This window comes from Grampus griseus (genome assembly GCF_964374135.1).
Source record: "Grampus griseus genome assembly, chromosome: 16".
In the NCBI taxonomy this organism is placed as follows: Eukaryota; Metazoa; Chordata; class Mammalia; order Artiodactyla; family Delphinidae; genus Grampus; species Grampus griseus.
The window spans coordinates 28,616,303-28,639,215 of NC_139010.1; the positions used below are offsets into that span (position 1 = coordinate 28,616,303).

At 38.6% G+C, this 22,913-nt stretch overlaps 1 protein-coding gene across 4 annotated transcripts in view; it reads left to right on the forward strand.

Annotated features, from left to right (window-relative positions):
- The window catches only part of KAT6B (lysine acetyltransferase 6B), a 226,720-nt gene that overhangs the window by 139,275 nt on the left and 64,532 nt on the right, over positions 1–22,913 (forward strand). For all 4 annotated transcript variants that reach the window (XM_082673136.1, XM_082673134.1, XM_082673137.1 and 1 more), the window contains one exon: positions 22,102–22,210. In XM_082673136.1, the coding sequence (XP_082529262.1) occupies positions 22,102–22,210 (109 nt within the window). The remainder of the gene's footprint in view (positions 1–22,101; positions 22,211–22,913) is intronic.

Here is a 22,913-nt window from a genome sequence, read left to right on the forward strand (position 1 = left end):
TAATTTGCAGCTCACCAGGAAAGACTTTCTGCTTACACACTATTTTATCCTCTATTGTTTCGTATGCTAATCGGGAAACAGGTTACTTGGCCTAGCAATAGACCATTGAATTGAGTGGAGAGATCCAGATTCCCCATACTGCCTAATTTTGCTGTGTGGCTTTGGGGTCATGAGGTGCTCTTTCCCAGCTTTTGGTTAGTAGTGTTAACATGATGTGGCTAATGTATATAGGAAGTGTTGCATGTGACAACCTGAATTCCTGCTGTTAGTTCCCTGGAAAAAGAGATAACCTAGAAATAAATAACTCATGAGTAGAGACACTAGTTTTGGTGTTTGTGGTCAGGGTTCAAGATTGTTGTCATTATTGTAAATGATAACATTGTTTAGGTGGTTCTACAGTGTTCAGAAAAATGTAGGTCACTGTTGATTTTTGTCTGATGGTTTGAGTTAGAGTAGATGCTGATTAATTCATAAGCCCCAACTGCAAGGTAGATGTTCAGTATTGATTAGACCTATGTCCCTGGTTGTATGTTGTTAAAAAGGACTCAGTTGTGAAATACTCCTAAAGCTAAATCAATAAGCTACAAAAGTTGTTTTTCTCCCATAAATATTTGTATTTTATCCCTTTAACTAAATGAGAAGGACCATGAGGCATTTCTGTGATCTGGACTGTTAAGAAAACCAACTGTACCTTTGGAACAGCATGCTCGTATGTTAACCATTCCAGGTGAATATAAATTATTCACATGTACATCTTACCTGAGGATGACTCTGGCCCAATGGAGGAGACAACATAACAGTTTTCTCTGGAAAATTATCATCTTTTTTTCTGGTGACATGGGTAGAGAACTTGGCTCAGAGCACACCCAAATACTGATAAAAATTTCAAGGGCTTTGAGACATAGGTCCTCACAGTGTAAGGGTTTAAAAATGTCTACAATTTCCGTGATGCTCATGGCCAGTAATTGCTAAGCAATTAGCTGTATTGGCAGAATCACTAGGAAGTTTTCTGCCTTGGCAACTTTTTCTGAAGACTTTATTAAATTTAGAGCAATTTCTGGCTGACTTTTCTTCCTCAACATACAGACTTGTCCAGAATAACACGTCTTTATGAAATCATCATGAAATCCACTGAACTCAGTAGCTTCTAGGCCTGTCATTCTCCTCTCCTTGCGTCCTCTTCCAAGTTCCTAGAATGGGCTGTTACCTCCTGCCAGGTGGACTTTCTGACCATGCCAACCCCTTCCTTAAATCTTTACAGGGGCTTCTCATTTCCTTTTGCATCTCCTCTGGCTGTTCGCCCCATGCATCAAAGCCAGCCTCCAGCAGGCTCTGGATTATCTCATTTCCCTCATCTGCTGCTCAGGTCCCAGCCTTCTCTCTCTCCATTCGGCTCCGTTCCTCTAGGTAGCACCTTCTTGTGAATTCATTACATCAGTCTTCTGAGCTGTCTCCCAAGCACTGTCATTTTCTTAGATTCTCTTCTCAACAAACTGTGCTTTTTTCTTCTGTTCTAAATAACTCCTGAAAGCCAATCTTCTGTAAAAGTCATTTTGAATTAAGTAGAGAATTGCTGATGGTCTCCTCTTCATCCACTCTGACAATAAAAAACCTCCTGTGGCTTCTTCCTCTAATATCTACACCCGTTATAAACTCACCTCTGCTTCCTAATTCCAAAATGACCCTTGCCCTTGACTTATGTGTGTATCCCATTCCTGCTCTGGTTACTGTTCCTAATTTAGAGGCTTACACGGGGGTGAAGAAAGCAGGTTCTGAGGTCAGCTGCCTGACTTGGAATCTGATCTCTGCCAGTGGCAGCTGTGCTCCTTTGGGCCCATTATTTAACCTTTCTGTGCCACAGTTTCCTCCTTAATAAGACTGGAACAATAAGAACACCTCGCTGAGATTGTTGAAATAATTTAAGCACCTCATACGGTATCTGGCACATGGTCACATGCAATAAATATTAGCTGTTATTATTATTATTTTTAACTGGGGGAGAGAATGAAGAACACACCCCTATTTAATATGCCCATATCTATATCTACACACATATACACATGCATACACACATGTACATACATGTATACATATGTGCACACACATCTACATTCACATACATAGTTACATAGTTTTGGGGAAACATTCAGAATATCATTTCTTTTTTAGAAAGTGAAAAATACTTATTTTTAAATGAAAAACACATAAAGAACAAAATCTTGGCCGGATAGGCAAGGGTTTCAACAGAGGTGGGGAAGTGCACTGTACCATTTGTTTCTGCACATTTACTAAAGGTCTGGCATTAGTGGTTTGGTCTTTGTTTAAAAGCACCAGAGCCTCAGATGCATGTATGGGTACTTGGCTTGCTTTTGAGTGACCATGATTAGGGTGTCAGGTTTTCCTTAGGGAAGTTTCAAAAGCAGGAGCTAGTCCACCCAACCTTAAGTAAATGAAGGAGAAATTAATTTTTTAAAAAAGGATAGTGTGAAGGAGAGCATTCTTTTAAAAAATGACTGTAGAAGGGAACTATTCAGATAAGTCTGTCATGAGTTTATGCATCCCCCTTTAAAGTCTGATGTTCTTCAGTACAGCCATTATTTAATAAGAGGATAATTGCTTTTGTTTTGTTTTCCTAGTTTTGTTGCTTATAAATATTCTGTTAAGGAATTTTATAAACGTACTGAAGGTAATCCTGGGCTGATGGGTATATTTTCTAAATAGAATACTTACCAGGCTTATGTTCATTATTTATATTTGAAAATGTTGACTGTAGATATCATTGGATTGCTTTCAAATTAATCACTTATTCCTGATTTACCAGGGTTATATCAGTGAAACATGTAGAAAACAGAAATAATTTTAGATATGAAAATTGAATCTCTTAAAAATTATAATAAATGATTTAATATACCAGTGTTTTTTGTGTAATATTGAAGGACCCAGAAGTATGCAGTGTGCATATGACTTTATTTTATATGTGTGTGTGTGTGTGTGTATGTGTGTGCATTGCTATTTATCATATCTTAGAGGTTGCTACTCTTGTAGATATAAAAATTACTTGGATTTCCCTATTTTCATTTATTTATGTAATTTTACAGCTTACATCATTTTCCGTTGTTTTATTAATGCCAGTTTTATAAAATAAAATAATTAGAGAACTTATGAGGAAGGGTGGCATGAAAGAGGTGACCAGAGTTACACTGTTTCATATTTGTAACTTTCGTTTCTTTTCAAATGTAGATTTATTCCTGGTGATACAAATTGCTGTTTTCCTTGGCAGGCATTAGAAGCAAGTCTATGTGAAATTATGTAATGTCTGAAAAGTTATATTCATGATTAATTGGCCTCTCCTAGAATGGTATTTGTGTGTGTGGAATAAGGCGATCATGCTTTTCTATTTGGCAGTGAGTTAAAGTGCCCCTGCTCAGATCAGGTTACTCTACAGGGCTTTTTGACTGAGAACTGTATATTTAGCTTGATCTCTTTTTAGGAAGCGTAAAATGTAGCTTCGAAGCCAAATATGCTGGAATTCATATTGTAACCAGTGTTAGTCTTTGGATAACTTCTAAAGCAAGCCATTCCACTCTGTCACACCTTAGTTAACAAATAAAGCCAGAAGATTTAAAACAACAACATTATCATCTCTGGGGCCTCTGAACTCACAGCCACTCTTGATTATCCAAAGTAGATTGTCTGTAGTGTCAAATAATAGGTTTAAATTCTTCCTGACCTTGCCCCAGACTGATCAGTTACAATGATCTATTTATTTATCTAAGCTGGACTTTACAGGAGCTAGAAAATAAGGCCTTTAAACAATTGCCCCTTCCCACGTGTCAACTTGAGAAATGATGACATTCATTACTACCAACACAGTGATTGTGAACTTGATAACCGGAGAGGTACTGCAGTGGTCCTGGAGCCTAACTGTTTGGGGAAAGTTAACTTCTGTTTTCTCATCTGTAGTGTGGAGATAATAGTACCTACCTTCTGGCATTTTAATGATTGATTAAGTGCTAACCTGAAAATCTGTTCTTAGTGCTTTTCAAATATTTGCTGCTGCTAATTACTGTTACTCCTGCTGCTGCTGCTACTACAACTGCTACCACACCAACTACTGCATTACTGTGACTAATAAAATAGTTCCTCCGGCAGGGCATTAACTCCAGGGTTCTGCTCTTCAGTGAATCCTTATATTGAAATGGTAAAACACATCCCAGAGTTGAATATGAATAATTTGGGGGTTATTTTATTTATTTATTTTTTTGCGGTACGCGGGTCTCTCACTGTTGTGGCCTCTCCCGCTGCGGATCACAGGCTCCGGACGCGCAGGCTCAGCGGCCATGGCTCATGGGCCCAGCCGCTCCGCGGCATGTGGGATCTTCCCGGACCGGGGCAAGAACCCGCGTCCCCCGCATCGGCAGGCGGACTCTCAACCACTGCGCCACCAGGGAAGCCCTGGGGGTTACTTTTTAAAAGTATCTATATTCTGATTGCTCAAAGGTGTGGACCACAGATCAGCGTTAGTATCATGGGGGAGCTTCTTAGAAATGCAGAATCTCTGGCCCCATTCCAGCATTACTGAACCAGAACCTGCATTTTAACAAGATCTCCAGGTGTTTTGTTTGTATATTAAAGTTTGAGAAGTATTTATCTCTATCATTTCCTGGCCCCTCCCCTATCCTCAAAATCATCTGAATAACTTAGAGATGACTACCAGCAGTGGACCACCAAGCAGTATCACGTGAGCCAGGCCCTCAAAACAGACAGGCAGTTAATTAGAAAGAAGGGAAGATAAAAGGAAGGAGGGAGGAAGAAAAACCATGCCTGACAGTACTGTTACTGTAATTCTATAGGTGGGTCTGTGCTCACTGATTTCAGATTGTTCTTTGTTGTAACACGGACTGTGTAAAGAAGTACTGAAATTTTATGGGCTGCTAGCAAATTTCTGTGGCTCTGTAAGTTCCAGTGATCTGTCAAACTTACCTTGCAAAGTTTCCTTTTAACTCGGTCTCAAAAATTAGTATGCACCCCTTATTTTCTTAAACACACACGTACATAGTGCAGTCCTCTTATAATCATGCTTCATTTAGCTTTTTGATGCGAAGATGATGTTCTTAATGTACTGATCCTAAAAGATCAGTGGATAGGAGAGTAGAGTTTCATTTACTTTCCTCCCTGTCCCTTGGCTAGTGCTTCCACTTTGTTTGGTTTGTTTACTCCAATGTAGAGGTTGTGAGGACGTATAAGAACACTGGTCTTTGATTAACCTTGAACTATGGATGGTTGTGGAGGCACAGCTTTATTTGTATTATCACATACTAGGGGATAAAGAAAATTACTAGTTTTTTTACTTAAAATATGACCTTTGAATCCAGTTTTTAAAAGTTAATTTGAAAAACAAATTTAAGTTAAAATATGGTATGGTTTCCAACTGTTAAATTGGCAAGGAAAAAATTTGATAAAACGTGTTAGGAGTATAGAGTGACACAACCTCATGCAGTTAAAAATGCCTATGTTCTGTGACCCAGCAATCTCACAGCTAGGCATTTATTCTGCAGGTGTATTTGCACATGCAAATGCACATGTGTACATTTCCGTAGAAGCAAAAGAATGGTATTAACCTCAATATCTATTAGAATAAAACTGGTTTAGTACACCTCAACTTTTAATTTTTTTTGAGATGGAAGTGTCTCAGTGAACCTTTTGAGAGGGAATTTGCGTGTCCAGGGATTAACCATAGGAGGGAAACCTATTTTCCATTCTGTATATCTTTGTGCTATTTGAATTAAAACACACACACAAACGTAACTTTAAAAATCAACAAAATAGCCCTCGTATTGAAGAAATTTAAGCCATGTTTTAGATGCATGTGTATATTTCCCCCTACCTTTAAAGCATGTTCATGTGACATAAACTTATTATGTCTCTGGGGCCCTCAGACCTACAGTTTTTAGGAGTAGGCAACAAATTCTCAGTAGCCTCTCAGCTCTGTATTTACTCTTGTGCTTCTCAGACTCTTCTGAGCATAAACTGCCTGATGTCCTAATCATTCAGAGCTGTGATTCTCAACCTGGGGTACCACCAGAATCTCCTCGAAGCTTTTAAAAAAATCAAGATGCCTAAGTCAGCTGCAGACCTATTTAATCAAAATCCATGCATGTTGCTTAGGCGTGTACATCCTAATGTTCATACCTGTTTAAGAACCACTGTCTAGAGAGCAGTTCTCGGTACGGTTCCTCTAACACTAAGGCACCAGCTGTTACCTCCTCCCTGCTCCAGCCTCCCAGGAGTTGATGTGGCACCGGAGTAGAATGCGTGGACCCTCTGCTCTACAGCCAAAGAAAAGGGAATGGCATTTTGAATAACCACATGGCTCTAGCTGTTGTATTAGAATAAAAATGATAATGATAGTGATAATAACAAATCAGGTTTCCGCATAAGAATCAACATTTTTCCTCATATAAAGAACATCGAAAGTAAATAGGGGAAATCAAAAGCTGATTCTTTGAAAACATCAATAAAATTCAGAAATCTCTAGGTAGGCCAATGAAAAAATAAAGGGAAAACACAAATTACCAGTAATAGGCATGGGAGCGAGGATATCACTGAAGACATAAAAAGAATAATAAGGGAATATTATGGGCAATTTTATGCCAATAAATTGGGCAGTTTAGATGAAATGGGAAAATTCCTTGAATGTCCAGATCACCACAGCTCACATACATTCAAAATAGAAATTCTGAGTAGCTCTATATCTACTGAAGAAATTGAGTTCAAAATTTAAAACTGTGGTACAAAGAAAACTCTAGGCTCAGACAACACACAACTTTAATGGTGAAGTCTCAAACATTTAACAAATACAACTGTTAGATAAATTCTTTCAGAAAGAAGGAGGTAACACAATTGTATTTTCTATAGTAGCAGCGAACATTCAGAAATTGAATACCATTTACAATAGCATCAAACAGTATGAAATATATAGGGATGAATTTAGCAAAATATGTACCCTGAAAACTATAACTGTTACTGAAAGAAAGTAAAGAAGACCTAAGTAAATGGAGAAATGTACATTTCATGGGTTGGAAGACTCAATAATGTTACCAAGTCAACACTCCCCAAACTGATCTATACAGTCAATACAGTCACAATAAAGATCCCAACAGGCTTTGTTCTAGAAATTGACAAACTGATTAAAAAAATTGATATGGTAATACAAAGGATCTAGAATAGCTAAAACAAATTTTGAAAAGGAAGACCAAAGTTGAAGGACTAATTCAATGGGAAGAAGAAAATCTCAGCTAATTGTCCTGGAATAACTGGATATGCATATGGAAAAAAAGTGAATCTTGACCCTTACCTCATTCCGTACATAAAAATTAACTAAAAATGCATCATGAACTTAATTTATAAACTAAAACCAGGAAACTAAAAGAAAATATAGGATAAAGCCTTTGCAACTTTGGAATACACAAAGATTTCTTAGATTGGACATAAAAAGTAGAAAAATAAGTAAATGGGACCTCATAAAAATTAAAAACTGGTGTTTCTCAAAAGAAATTATTAGGAAAATGAAGAGACAAGCCACAGAATGAGAGAAAATATGCACAGTACATATATATATTTTTTTAATACATTTATTTATTTTTGGCTGTGTTGGGTCTTTGTTGCTGCGCACGGGCTTCCTCTTGTTGCAGCTAACAGGGGCTACTCTTCTTTGTGGTGCAGGCTTCTCACTGCGGTGGCTTCTCTCATTGTGGAGCATGGGCTCTAGGCGCACGGGCTTCAGTAGTTGTGGCACATGGGCTCAGTAGTTGTGGCTCGCAGGCTCTAGAGCACAGGCTCAGTAGTTGCGGCACACCGGCTTAGTTGCTCCGCGACATGTGGGATCTTCCCAGACCAGAGATCGAACCAGTGTTCCCTGCATTGGCAGGCGGATTCTCAACCACTGGGCCACCAGAGATGTCCCACAGTACATATATTTTATATGTTATGTATGTATGTATACAAAGGACTTGTAGCTAGAACATATATATATATGAAGGTCTTGCAACTCAGTAAGACAAGCAACCCAATTTAAAAAATAGGTGTTATAGTTTGTGTTCATTAGGAAGCAGGCACTGAGATAAAGTTTTATGGTGGAGTATTTACTAAGGGAAGCCCTTACTTAGTATCAACTCTTGTGGAAGGAATGGCAATGAAGCATTATTGGGCAGAGGAAGGGGTTGAGCAGTGATGCAGCTCAATAACAGCCTTGGCTGACTTTATATGTAGCTCTAGAACTACATTGGTCCTTCGGAGTTGGGACAGAGTTGGTACAAGAGTTGGGCCAAGATGACCAAGCCTTTATATTTCTGTATCACTCAGAGATGAGAACCTCTACCACTTGTATATGGGCCACTGATGGAAGGGGCATGTCCTTGGGTGACATGACTCTACAACTGAAGCAATCCCTGAAGGGAGTGACAACTGAAAACTGCCTGCTGGTAGCATTTTCAATAGCTGGGGCCAAAGGTTTTTCATTGGAAGAGGGTTTGGCAATGTATTGCATTAGACCATGATGACAGGCAGAAGAGTCTAACAGAAACTGTACAAAAGAAGATATATGAATGGCCACTGAGCACATGAAAACAGGCAACGTCACTAGCCATCAAGGATATATGAGATATTCCTACACATTTTCTAGAACGGTTAAAATTAAAAAGACTGGCAAAACCAAGTGCAACCAGGAGTGTTAAATGGTATAATCACTTTAGAAACCACTCTGACAGTTTCTTTTTCTTTTTAATGAATTTATTTTTTTTTTAATTTATGTTTGGCTGCGTTGGGTCTTCGTTGCGTTGCATGTGCTTCTCATTATGGTGGCCTCTCCTGTTGTGGAGCACTGGCTCTAGGCGTGTGGGCTTCAGTAGTTGTGGCACACAGGCTCAGCTGTTGTGGCTCCTGAGCTCTAGAGCGCAGGCTCAGCAGTTGTGGCACGCGGGCTTAGTTGCTCTGCGGCTCGTGGGATCCTCCCACACCAGGGATCAAACCTGTGTCCCCTGCAATGGCAGGCGAATTCTTAACCATTGTGCCACCAGGGAAGTCCCCACTCTGACAGTTTCTTATAAAGTTAAACATATACTTAACATATGACCCAGCAATTCCACTCCTAGGTATTTACCAAAGAGAAATGAAAACATGTATACAAAAAGACTTTAACACAAATGTTCGTATTAGCTTTATTCATACAGCTGAAAACTGTAAATAGCACAGATGTCCATCAGCAGGTGCATGGATAAATGAATTTAGGTATATTGATATAATGAGATACTATGTAGCATTAAAAAGAATAAACTGGGCTTCCCTCGTGGCTCAGTGGTTGGGAGTCCACCTGCCGATGCAGGGGACGTGGGTTCGTGCCCCGGACCGGGAGGATCCCGCATGCCGCGGAGCAGCTGGGCCCGTGGGCCTGTGGGCCGTGGCCGCTGCGCCTGCGCGTCCGGAGCCTGTGCTCCGCGACGGGGGAGGCCGCAGCGGTGAGAGGCCCGCGTACCGCAAAAAAAAAAAAAAAAAAAAAAAAGAATAAACTGTTCATACATGCAACACCATGGATGAATCTCACAAACATGCTAAGCATAAGGAAGTCACAAAAGAGTACATACTGTGTGATTTCATATGTGAAATTCTAGAGCAGGCAAAATAATCTGTAATGATAGAAAGCCGATCAATAGTTGCCCGGTCTGCAAAAGGAAATGGAACTGCAAAAGGGCTTGAGGGAACTTTTTGAGGGTTCTGTTTAATTGTTGTGATAATTATGCGGATATGTATATTTGTCCAAACTTTAAAAGGGTACATATTATTATTGTAAATTGCACCTCAGTAAAGTTTTTTTTTTAAGTAAGATTTAAGAAGAAGAAAAACAGATGAGGGTTTATGTTCATGTGGGATATTGGTTGTTCTTTTAACTTACTTTTTTTGTAATGCTTTTATCCGATTTTGATATCAGAATTATGCTGGCCTCATAAAATGAGCAGGGAAATATTTATTCTTTTGTTTTTTGAAGTTGATCATTTAAGATTGGTATCCGAAAAAAAAAAAAAAGATTGGTATTGTAGTCTTCTTAATCTTTGAAAGAATTCACCAGCAAAGCTGGGGTCTGTTGTGTGGAGGTTTTAAGTTATGAATCATTTTCTTTAATGGATTTAAAGTTATTCACATTTTCTATTTCTTCTGGTGTTAGTTTTGTTGGTTTAGTCTATCAGCGAAGTCCATTTTACTAAGTTGTCTAATTTATTGGCATAAAGCTGTTCATAATATTTCCCATCATTTTAATATCTTCAAGATTTGTAGTAGTATCCCCTGCTTACTTCCTGGTATTGCTAATTAGCATTTTTCTTAATTATTCAAACTAGAGGTTTCTAATAATAAAATTAACCATCTGCCTACCTTATGACCCTGCATTTCCACTCCTAGGTATTTACTCAAAAGAGATGAAAACACCTAACAAAAATACTTAAACAAGAATGTTCAGAACAGTTTTATTCATTTTAGCTCTAAACTGAAGAAGACTTAAATGTTGATCAACTATAGAGAAAATAAATAAATTTTTGTATATTTTACAATAAAATACTACTCGGTAATAAAAAGAAATGAATTGCTGATATATGCGACGGTATGAATGAATATGATAATACGGTTAGTAAAAGAAACCCTACACAAAAGAACTCAGTGTCTGCTTCCATTCATATGAAGTTTTAGAACAGGCCAATCCAAACTGTGGAGGTAGAAATCAAGAATAGTGGTTGAGGGCTTCCCTGGTGGCGCAGTGGTTGGGAGTCCGCCTGCTGATGCAGGGGACACGGGTTCGTACCCCGGTCTGGGAAGATCCCACGTGCCGCGGAGCGGCTGGGCCCGTGAGCCATGGCCGCTGGGCCTGCGTGTCCGGAGCCTGTGCTCCGCAATGGCAGAGGCCACAATGGTGAGAGGCCTGCGTACAGCAAAAAAAAAAAAAAAAAAAGAATAGTGGTTGAGGGGGCTTCCCTGGTGGCGCAGTGGTTAAAAATCTGCCTGCCAATGCAGGGGACACGGGTTCGTGCCCTGGTCTGGGAGGATCCCACATGTCGCGGAGCGGCTGGGCCCATGAGCCATGGCCGCTGAGCCTGCGCGTCTGGAGCCTGTGCTCCGCAACGGGAGAGGCCAAAACAGTGAGAGGCCCGCGTACCGCAAAAAAAAAAAAAGAATAGTGGTTGCTTGGGAAGGAGAGTGGGAAGTGGTTGACTGGGAAGGAACAGGAGAGAACTTTCTGGGGTTATGGAATGCTCTATATCTTGATAGCAATATGGGTTACATGAGTGAAGGGGTGTTTTCAGAACTCTCTGAACTGTATCATTGTATATAAAAATATATCTGAACTTAGTTGTACAATGTTGCGAATATACTTTACATTGAACCATACATTTAAAAACAGTTAAAATGGTACATTTTATGTTACGTGTATCTTACAGTTTAAAAAATGTAAGTGGGTGGATGTGATATGAAGGTTCTAAATGGACAAACATTTAAAGTGTTTATTTTTCTTCATATAATGCGCTGTTTTATTATTATTTCTCTATTTACCATTTATATACTAAAATAAGAATGTAATTTAGAAAATGATGAGAAAGAACCATGTATGAGAAATAATGTTACATTTATATATTCAACAAATATTTATCAAATAGCTACAGTGTGTATAGTTCTTGCTAAGATAAAGCAAACAAGGATCTCCTTCAAAGAGCTCATAGTGTACTAAGCTTTGACTTAAAATATGCAAAAAAAAATTGATTTCACAAAAATAAAGAGCTTTTTTCAACCTACTGTATACCCTTTAGTAGGTTTCTGTAGACTCTTGAAGTTCTAGGGAAGCTTAAAAATCCTTGCCCTGGGGTAAAGCCTGTCACTCTGGTGTTTCTCTTCCTGGCCTTGCTGTAGTTTGCATTGACAGGGGAGGGGTTTATGTTTTGTGCCCTCCCTACATAGCTTGCAGTGATGCTAAAGGACCAGAGAGCAGACTTTCACTGATAATATACCTGTAAGTGCTGGGTTGGTGCCTGGCCTAAAGCATTAGTGGATCTAGAACTTCCACCACAAAGAGGTTTAAGGCAGAGTCCAAAAAACAAGGTCAGAGCTCTTGACATTCAGGTAGTAATTACCATCCTCCTTTCCTACGTCTTAGGACTACTGTAATTGAAGGGGTCAAAGGTACTCTGAAAGTGAAGAAAACAAAAGCAGAAAAGCCAGGGGCATGGAAATTCTACCCACCAGTGGGTTTAATGTGCCCACCGGGCAATCGCAAATTAAGTGTGATAATGGAATCACACTACTTTTATTGGTTCTGTGAGGACAAGCGCTTGGAGTACCAGTTGTATTCTATTGGCATACTTGGGTGCTGAGTAAATATTAGTAACTTGTTGAATAGTGCCTAGCATCTCAACTACCATGTAAATCTCTGTGAAGACAGGACATTGTTGGAGGGGATGGTGGTGGTGATGGTAATCTTATTGAGAAAGTGACTACCATGTGACTTTTCTAGCTTGTTAATATCCATCTACCTATGCCTCATCTTTTCATTCTACTTCCCTGTTTGTATCTAATTACAATCAATTCAGTTGCCTGTGTCTCTGAGCAGTTAATTCAGGTTTCTCTTGGTTGAACTGGTAATGAGAATGTTTATGTTCACATCTTGCCTAGGTGGAGTTGTATGTAGGCACCATCTAGATTAAAACGGATGCCTTGGGGCAACTGAGCAAGCCACTGTATGATTCCAACTAATATATGACACTCTGGAAAGAGCAAAACTATGGATACAGTAAAAAAAAATTAGCGGTTAACGGATTAGAGGAGGGAGGGAGAGACGAATAGGCAGAGCGCAAGGGTTTTTGGGGGCAGTAAAATACTCTGTATGATACTACAGTGGTAGATACATGTCATCATAAATTTGTCCAAACCCATAGAATGTACAACACAAAGAGGGAACCCTAATGTAATCTTTGGATGGACTTTGGGTGATAATGATGTGTCAGTGTAGGGTCATCAGTTGTAACAAATGTATGAGTCTGGTGGGGGAATGTTGTTAATGAGGGAGGCTGTGCACCTGTGGGGGCGGGGGGCATGTGGGAAATTTCTGTACCTTCCGCTCAGTTTTCCTGTGAACTTAAAATTGCTCTTAAAAAAGAAGTCTAGGGCTTCCCTGGTGGCGCAGTGGTTGAGAGTCCGCCTGCCGTTGCAGGGGACATGGGTTCGTGCCCTGGTCTGGGAAGATCCCACAATGCCGCGGAGCGGCTGGGCCCGTGAGCCGCTGAGCCTGCGCGTCAGGAGCCTGTGCTCCACAATGGGAGAGGCCACAACAGTGAGAGGCCCGCGTACCGCAAAAAAAATTTTTAAAAAAAGAGAAACTATTAAAGATTTGTGATACTTGAATATGAATTGATTTTAAAATTCCATTTTTCAAAATATAGGGTAGCGTTTATATTATATTGCTAATATTATGACATACTTGCTGAAGAGAATAGTTTGTAAATCCTAAGCTGACTTCCTATAACCATGTGTTGAATTTCCAGCGGTGTTGAATCAGACTTTGATCCCTCTTAAGAAGATAAATGCAATATCTGCAGTTTCTAATGGTAGGGGTGTAGGAGAGACTTTCAGACGAAATCTTCAAAGCCAAGTCTCTGCCCAGATAAGAAATTAAAGACCCTGGGGAAGGCAGTTGTTTCATTGTCCTACCTTCTCCCCCCTCCCACCAACTTGTAGGCCTCATTTATTTACCACCACCCCCCCCAAAAAAAGAACAAATGAGATGCTATTGTTAAATGCAGTGTGCAGGATTAGATTTGTTTCCTTCCAATAGAATCCCTTTCCTTAATCAGCACTCTTATAAATGGCACACCTGCCTAATTAGAACAAGTTCTAGACAACAGGATACAGTGTGAGCATTTCAGTTAGCTCCACACATGTGATAACTATTGTGACTGATGTTCTTAGAAAGTCTTCCCTTCTCTCCTCTTCTTATTCCTCTGTGGCTAAGCTTTTTATAATTTTATACTTCTGAATCAGCCTTTGATTGTGGGAATTTATCCGTATGTGGTCATTGATATTGGTTTTGTTTCTAAGTGATTCCTTAAAAAAGAAGTGATGTATTTATGGATATGTGTAGGGATGCTTTTAAATATTTTTATTAGATTTAATTTACTCGTTATCACTCTTAAAATACAGAAAACTCCCTTGACTGTGACAAGGAGGTAAAATACAGCAGTCTCCATACATTAGCAATAATAAATCCTTTTGCCCTGAGTAATAACAGAAACTCAATTTAGAGCCAGTGAGGATGATATAGTGCTCCCTCACAGAACCAATCACCCACAGAGAAGTATAATGAGCAGGGGAGGTGATACAATAAAACCTATATGGCCAGAGGAAAATTAGGGTAAAATTGTTGCTATGAAAAGTCTTGTAATAAGTATATCTCCAATTATCTTCCAGAAGAAATTATCTAGGCATCTATTCAGGTCAAGATTCATGACAGAAGTGCAAGAATTGCCTTAGAATAAAGCAAAAGGGTACATGAGTGTAGAGAAAATGGCAGTGGACATGCTGTGAACAGAGTTCTGTTGTGCCTGAAGGATCTGAAGTAGCCCCGGGACTGCTGTGAGGGCCTGCTGCTCACCAAACCTTGCAGAGGGATGGCTGCACTGACCACTGTTACAGCACATGCTGACGGGGACAAGACAATGCTCTTAAAATACAAAATGGTTTAGATTATCACAGGAATATACTCTACTTTTAGAGTTAGTTTATTTCCCAAGACCACAGCTTAAGCAGATTGCTGTAAAGGAAAATCCTGAGTGTGCATGATCCATATCCTAATTAGGAGTGGGCTTCATCTGTTCAGACATATATCAGTTGAATAAGTGGGTTAAGTGGCAAGAAATGAAGTCTAGCTCTTTATTAGATAAGTGTCAAGTATAGTGCTGAGGTGGCTAAAAAAAAAAAAAGTGTGTTACCTAAAACAACATGAACAGTTTCAACCTCTGTTGTCCCAGTGCTATCTGTTGTACAGTCTGGAAAATAATTCATTACCAATAATAAAACACCAAAGTTTATAAAATATTTGTTAAATAGATTGAACAGATAGATGCTTTTTTATAATTTTGTTACTCTCACTGCAGTGTATTCATCTTTCTTGATTTCTTTTTTTAAATTTTTATTGTGTTATTTCTTGAGAGGCAAAGGGGACGGTGGTCACAGTTAGGTACTGGCAGCTGGGCGTGGCCCCAAAGCTATCTTGCATACAACCTATAGTGGCTATTAGTGAGTGAGTCCCAATAGTTAATACTTGTGGGAGTGGTGAGGCAATTTTCCTCCCAGCTGATTTTAAAATTTTGGTTCTATCTTGTCAGATTAGACCCATGGAAGTACAATTATGTACAAACAGAAGTGCCATTCATTATAAATGGTCAGAGTAGGAAAAAAGCATTCAGATTAGATAGTGATGGGACCCACCTTGCCATGGTTGCTTCATATTGTAGTCATTAAAAATATACATTAAAATAAAGAACAGTAGTCAGTATTTTGGGACCTGTTGAACCGGAGGAGCCAGTTCCAAACCTGAAAGCAGTCTGTTATTTGTTCATTCATTTATTCCATGAATGTACTTTGAGACTGGAGCTACAACAACTAATCTCTGCTCTCTTAATGTTTAGTAAGTGAAACAAAATAGATGAATGATACATCATATGTCAGATAGTGATGAGTGCTATGCAGAAAAATAAAGCAAGGCATGGAGGATCCAGAGGTGCTGGTGGAGTGCTGTTTTAGAGAGAGTGGTCAGGGATAGCCTTTCTGATAGGTGATAACGTGAATCCAGCTCCAAAGGAAATGAGGGAGCAGCCATGGGAAGCGAAACAGCTAAGAGCTTAGAGTCAGCAGGCTGGGCTCCCTCTGTCTTAATAGCTTTGTGACCATAGGGAGGCATTTAACTTACCTGTGACACGGAGACAGAAAGAGCCACCAAGCCTATTTCACAGGGTTTGTGTTCGGCACAAGTGAGACACTTGAGAAAAGCATTTTGGTAAAGTAAAGTAGTACCTCGACTTCAAATTTCAGTGTGAGACGATAAGAGGGTATAAATTAAAGAGATAAATACAGCAGAGTCTTAAAACAGCCCTTCCATACAGCTTGTTGTGGAGTTATTGAATTGAGTTGTCTGAGCTAAAGTGTAGAGAACATTCTCTAAAGATGAACTGTTTGATACTGGGGTGTACAGGACTTATATTCATCTTTGTTTGCTTTTGTGGTATTATTAGTTTAAGATTTTATAGTTGTTTGTGCTTTTCTTCCTTTGACATTTTTTTCTTTTCTTTTCCTTTGAAGCTTTCCTTTTATTAAATTAGTTACAGGCCTCTTGACTCTCAGTTGAGCATTTTCTACGCTGTTCCTGTACTCCCTGATTAATCCATTAAAAACAAAAAACAAAAAAATCCTCTAAGATGAATACTTTTCATGGGGGCTCACAACATCCATCTTTTATAGAGTAATTCTAAACTCCAGAACAAATTATTTGCACTGATGTTTATTAAGGACTTGAAGTTGTTTGTTTGCCCTGTTTGTTTTTATAGCCAGAATGAATTTTGCAATAATTGTTAACAATGTTTGAATAGAACCTTATAGTTTACAAAAGTGCTTCACACACTCACTCACATGGGAACTTTAGCAACCCTGGAGCAAGACAAGGTGGACGCTATTGTGCCCTTTCACAAAAGAGGGAACCCAAGGCTCAGAGAACAGAATTTAAATTCAGGTCTTTCCATGATACAAGTGTGAATATATGAATGAAAAATGCTGAATTGTTTCCAACACTTGGAATTACTAAAATGGTATGTTTTATAAGTAGATTCAGGAAATTTTGTAGATGACTCCAGAAGAATCCTTAAGGGATTATGGAAAGAGAGGGCTGTGTCTCTGATCATTGTGACTGGAGACCGTGGAGGCAAAACCCGTTTTGGTGTCTTTGTCAGGAAGAGGATGTGAGCCTGGATGCCCATGGCTCTGATCTGTGCATGAACTTCCTCCCTTCCTCCCTCCCTCCCTCCCTCCGTTCCTTTTTTTTCCAGTTTCTCAGACTAACAAGACTAACAAGCATCTTTTTTTCCTTCAGGGTAGAAATAAAAGTAACCGTATGTAAATATAAAACTTATCAAAGATGTGTTGTCTTGGATTTAAGAATGTTTCCTCAGAAAAGGCTGTCTTATTTTGATATCAAGTGTCCTGAAGACTTTTAAAATCTCTTTTAAAAAAAGTATAATAGAAGCAATGAAAAATTAGAGCTGAGTTGGGAAGGGCCTTAGAAATTATCCAGCCATGGAACCATTAAACTATTTGATCTGGAAAGGACCTTTGAAAAGGTCCCAGATCCCAACTCGCGGGAGGCTCCTTTGTCCACCGTGGCATCCTCGCCATCCTGATAGGGTCCATGCAGTATCTCCATGGCTTCTGATTACAAAGACTGTGTGAGTTCACTTATGAGGTACCTAGGTTACTCAAACTCATGGAGACAGAAAGCAGAAGGGCGGTTGCCTGGGGCCTGGGGGAATGGGAAGTTAGTATTTAATGGGGACAGAGTATCAGTTTGGGAAGATGAAAAAGTTCTGGAGATCAATGGTGGTTGTACAACATTGTGAACATACTTAACGCCACTGAACTGTGTACTTAAAAATGATTAACATGGTGAATTTTATGTTATATATATATACACACACATACATACACATACATACACACGTACACACACACATTTTACCAGTGTAAAAAGTAAAATAAAGAAGCAAGAAAAAAATTCATTTCGTTGCTGGACAGCTCTGTTGGAAAGTTGGAGTCTAAGATGACTCATTGGGGCATGGAGGCATGGAGAACAAATCTAACCCCTACCCCTGGATGAAGACACCCTGCTTGTCCCCTCCCAACAGTCTCTTCCCAGCCAACCAGCCCCAAGTTGCTTCAGTAGGTCATTTTGTTTTGTTTTACAGTTTATTCGAATCATAATCAAGATAAGGACTATATGTTGTAATTGGCTGATAAGCCTTTTAAATCTCTTAATCTATTGGTTCTTCTTCCATATCTGTTTCTGTCTCCCTCACTCATTCTTTCACCCTTTTAATTTACTTGTTGAAGAAACTGGGTCATTTGTCTTCAAGAGTTTTGGTACTTGCATCCCTCTGCTGTGTAGATTGACATGTTCCTCTGTCCTCTGTATTTCCTGTGAAGCAGTAATTGGATTGAGATACTTTACTTTAGAAATGTTGTAATCCAACTATATAATAACTCATTCTGTATCTTTTTTTTGAAAGTGCCCCCAGCTTTTTGCTTGGAAACTTGTAAACATTGAAACAAATAATTAGACAATTGAACGGATAATGTCATGAACATCCAAGTACCTTTATATAGATTCACCAGCCGTTAACATTTGCCACATTTGCTTTCTCTCTTCCTCTCTGCACACACATACACTAGTAATACACATAGATTTTTCCCCTTGCATCATTTGAGCTCAAGTTACAGACATCATGACACTTTACTCCAAAATATTTCAGCACATAACTCCTAAGACAATTCTTATGTAATCACAGTCTAGTTTATGTGTTGTCTGCTATTTAGTGCATGTTACCCTAATTATCCAAATAGTGTTCTTTACAGCCGTGAGTTATTTTTTAAAAATTCGAAATCCAAGCAAAGATTGCAAATTGTATTTGGTTTTCCCACCACTTTAATCGCCTAAATTGGTTCTGCTCTTTTTTGGGTCTTACATGGCATCAACAGTTTTTGAAGAGTCCAGGCCAGCATGTCCCTAAATTTGGATTTGCCTGATTGTCTCCTTATGATTAGATTGAGGCTAAATGTTTCCGGTAAGAACACTGCATAGGCAGTGCTGAGTCCTTCAGCGCCATGCTTGGGAGGCATCTCATGTCAGTTTGTCCCATAATGGCTGATAGGTTCGATTGCTCAGTTAAGGGTTTGTCTACCAGACTTTTCCATTGTAAAGGTACCATTTCCCCATTGTAATCAATAAATAATCTATAGCATATTAAAGGTTGCTTTTTTAATAGTTTACAAAACGTATGCCATTGGTCATGGGAGAAATTGGATGGCAGAGATTATGAGCACATTAGAGTTATTACTGCTGATGGATAATAATTTTTAAACATTGGTTTTTCTTGAGGAGAGATAAGGAGGGGAGGTAGTAAAGGTGAGAAATGGGCTTTACCGAAGAAGACACACTTGTGTTTGAATCCCAGCTCCACACTTGAACGTCTGCAACTTTAGAAAAGTTACCTCACTTCTCGGAGCCTCAATTTCTTTCCTATAATGGGCATAATAATATACATTCCTGGCAGGATTGTTAAGATGATTAAATGAGCTAGTGTATGAGTGACCTCTAGCCTAGTAGCTGCCCCAGGACCATCACATGGGAGGTGAGGAAGAAATGCTTCCCGAGCAGTTTGCAGAGTTTAAACCTGTCCGTGAGTGTTCGTTCTCAAGATCAGACTGAAGTATTCAGGCATGTTGATAAGAAAATGTGATCAACAGGTTAGGTGGTGGTGTGAAATTTCAAAGAAAGGAATTCAGAACTGGGAGATGTTTGGTTCCATTTTCAGACCTCTTAAATATGATTTGTCAGTAGTGGATTTATATAGAATTGAGTTGCCATTGATTCAGACCTCTTTCTGACTGCAATCCATTTTAATCTATTACCAGGGATTATTTTTTGAAACAGTTTATGTGTAGTCTGATCGAGAATAGTGAATCATAATAATTCTGTGACCCATTTACGTGCATTACTGTAAAAGTTTCATTTCATACAAGTGACAGCTTTTTAAAGTTAATTAGACTCGACTATACTGAGGTTAGCAAAAAGTGCTTTGAATTATCAATAATTCAGCAGGGCAGACATTTCTGTATAATGTAGTGGTTTTATAGAGTATTGTGAGACAGTTATCCCTAAAATAAATGGTTGTGAGCATACATCAGCATGGTGGGGCTTGCTTGAGTGTGGCGTGAAGTGATATCATCTATGCTTTCTATTATTGAGCAGAGTGTGGGACATCGGTCTTTCTGGCCATGAACTACTAGCAACCTTTGTCCTTTGTGTTACCTTTAGTTAAAAACGAAAAATGAGCATGAATGCTGGCTGATGGCCGTGTCTTTCTTACAGCTAAAAATTCATCTGGGAAGGAAAAATGGGATTGCAGATTTGGATTGGTTTCACTGCATGAATGATATGTGACATTTTGTAAATTATTTATCAGTGCAAGGATGGCAGCAATGGCTTGAGCATTGTTATATCAAATGAAAGCAGCAATCCCATTAGTATAAGGACTGGGTTTTAGCTAGAATCTATCAGGGGAATGTTGTCACTTGAAAACCAGATTGTTCTTTTAATTGCTATTTAAAGGAACAAAAGTGTTCCCAAGGTGCTGCAGTTGAACAGTTGTGAGTAATAACTATGGATCCATAATTATGCAGTGCTGATTATCTGGCATTTAAAAAATGGTGGCAGGAGTCAGTGACCAGTTTGTTGTAGCTTGTCTTTTTTGGTTTTTCTAATACAGTGTTTTATACTCTGCTTTTTAACTGGGGCTACAAAAACGCATTTGCATAGTTACCTCAGAAAGTGAAACCTGTGCATATTAAAAGAACAAATTAAACCGAAAAATAGGGCAAGATAATGAACACTTATATTGTAAGATGAAATTAACAGTCATAACGAACAATTTTGCAAATGCTTGGTCATAAGGTGAATTCTGGTTTTTGATGACATGTCACATTGAACGTTTGTTGGAATCATTATTACCATTTGAAATATTATTTTAGAGATAAGTGTTTTTAAACTAGCATATGTTTCTTTCATTTATATTCAAATATATTTTTATATAGTTAGCAAATACATTTTGAGTGCCTGCTGTGCATCAGGCAATGTATCAGGCGTTTGGAACAGAGTGGCTGAACAAATGAGGTTTATTTTACACTGATGTATATTTAGAAAGTTAGGCCTAGCAAAATCTTGTTTTTAATTTACATTAAAAAAATTTGTGATTATACTAAGCTTTCTTGCCCTAAATTTTTGATTCATGAGATTCAAATATAAATACATTATAGTTACATTCAGATGGCTAGCAGACAACATGTGTGAAGCTTGGAATATGAAATAAAATTTTAGTTTTCATACAGTTTGGCTGTTCAAAATAATGTGACCAGATCTGTAGACACAGTCAACTCTTCATTTGGATGGGAATACTAGTGTTGCTGGTACTCATAAATAACAATGGAGGCACTAAAATGTATGCAGATTTATACATTGTTAGAAGCAATTTCCATAGTGAGAGTTAAAGGGGTGCTGGGGGTTAGACAAATGTTTTGTTCTTTCTTTTATTGAAAGTGGGAATGTCAGAGATTGAGAGTTTGTCTCCTTTGTGTGGCATGGTGTGGTTTACTTTTGAAGACCTTGGTGCCAGAAAGGTCTTGTTAATGGTCTTTTGATCATCTCAAGTGATCCCATAGAATTTTAAAGTTCTTGCTTAGTTCTAATGCTGTTACTATGTCACCTTTTAACATACCAGTATTTTATGTCAAATATTTAATTGATGCATAATAGTAACCTGTACTAAAACATTTGATAAAGTTTAATTAAACAATCTGGTCTGACTAGAAGATACTCATAGACTGTAATACTGAATAGGTGAATCAATTTATAGTAGGCATATAGATTACGGGAACAATTGAGACTTCAAATGAATTCTTAATGTTTATTTCAGGAAGGTAGTGTAATATATAAAGGTTTTAGATTTCATTGGGTTAATGAAAATTACTTCTGACTCTTATACATTACACATAAATGCATTATTCTGGCAATACTTTAGTGTCAAATAATTCGAGGGGTTTTTTATTAGCAGAAAATGTTGATATGAATACCTTATTTCAGTAGTTTTTCTTTGGTAAAGAAATATGTAAGAAGCTTTTGATTTTAATGTTTTGTTTTAAATTTTGAAATGGAAAACTAACAGTGTTTTTTCATTTTAATTTTTTTCGTAGCCCCGTGCCGATCCCATTCCAATATGCAGCTTCTGTCTGGGGACAAAAGAATCTAATCGTGAAAAGAAACCAGAAGAACTCCTCTCCTGTGCAGATTGTGGCAGTAGTGGTAAGTTGGTATTTTGTGTATGTGTGTACAATGACTCCCCATTATAGCTACATGCGATTTCTCTCTATCGAAAAAAAGTTTGTTATTTAAAGCAATATTTGATAATAGAGTAAGCTTTAAATTTAAAAAGTAAATGCAGGTGGGGGGGGGAAGTGTGAGTATATTAACACTGACATAAACCATATGTCATAAAATAAAATAAATAAAATTTTTTTAAAAAGCTTTAAAAAATTATTTATTTATTTATTTCTGGCTGCGTTGGGTCTTTCTCTAGTTTTTTTGTGGTACGCGGGCTTCTCATTGCAGTGGCTTCTCTTGTGGAGCATGGGCTCTGAGCACACGGGCTCAGTAGTTGTGGCTTGAGGGCTCTAGAGTGCAGGCTCAGTAGTCGTGGCTCACAGGCTTAGTTGCTCCACAGCATGTGGGATCTTCCCGGACCAGGGCTTGAACCCATGTCCCTTGCATTGGCAGGCGGATTCTTAACCACTGCACCACGAGGGAGGCCCGTATATTCATCTTTTAAATTAAGCTTGATTTCATACCAGCATTAATAATTCAACTTGGACTATTCTACATTGCAGGTAAATTCAAGGTAGAGAATTCTAAACTTTCATGCTGAATGCACCTAGAATCACTAGTTTTCTATAACCTGAAGTCTCAATTTAAGACGTTTCAGTTGGAATACATAGTGTTTCAGGTCCTG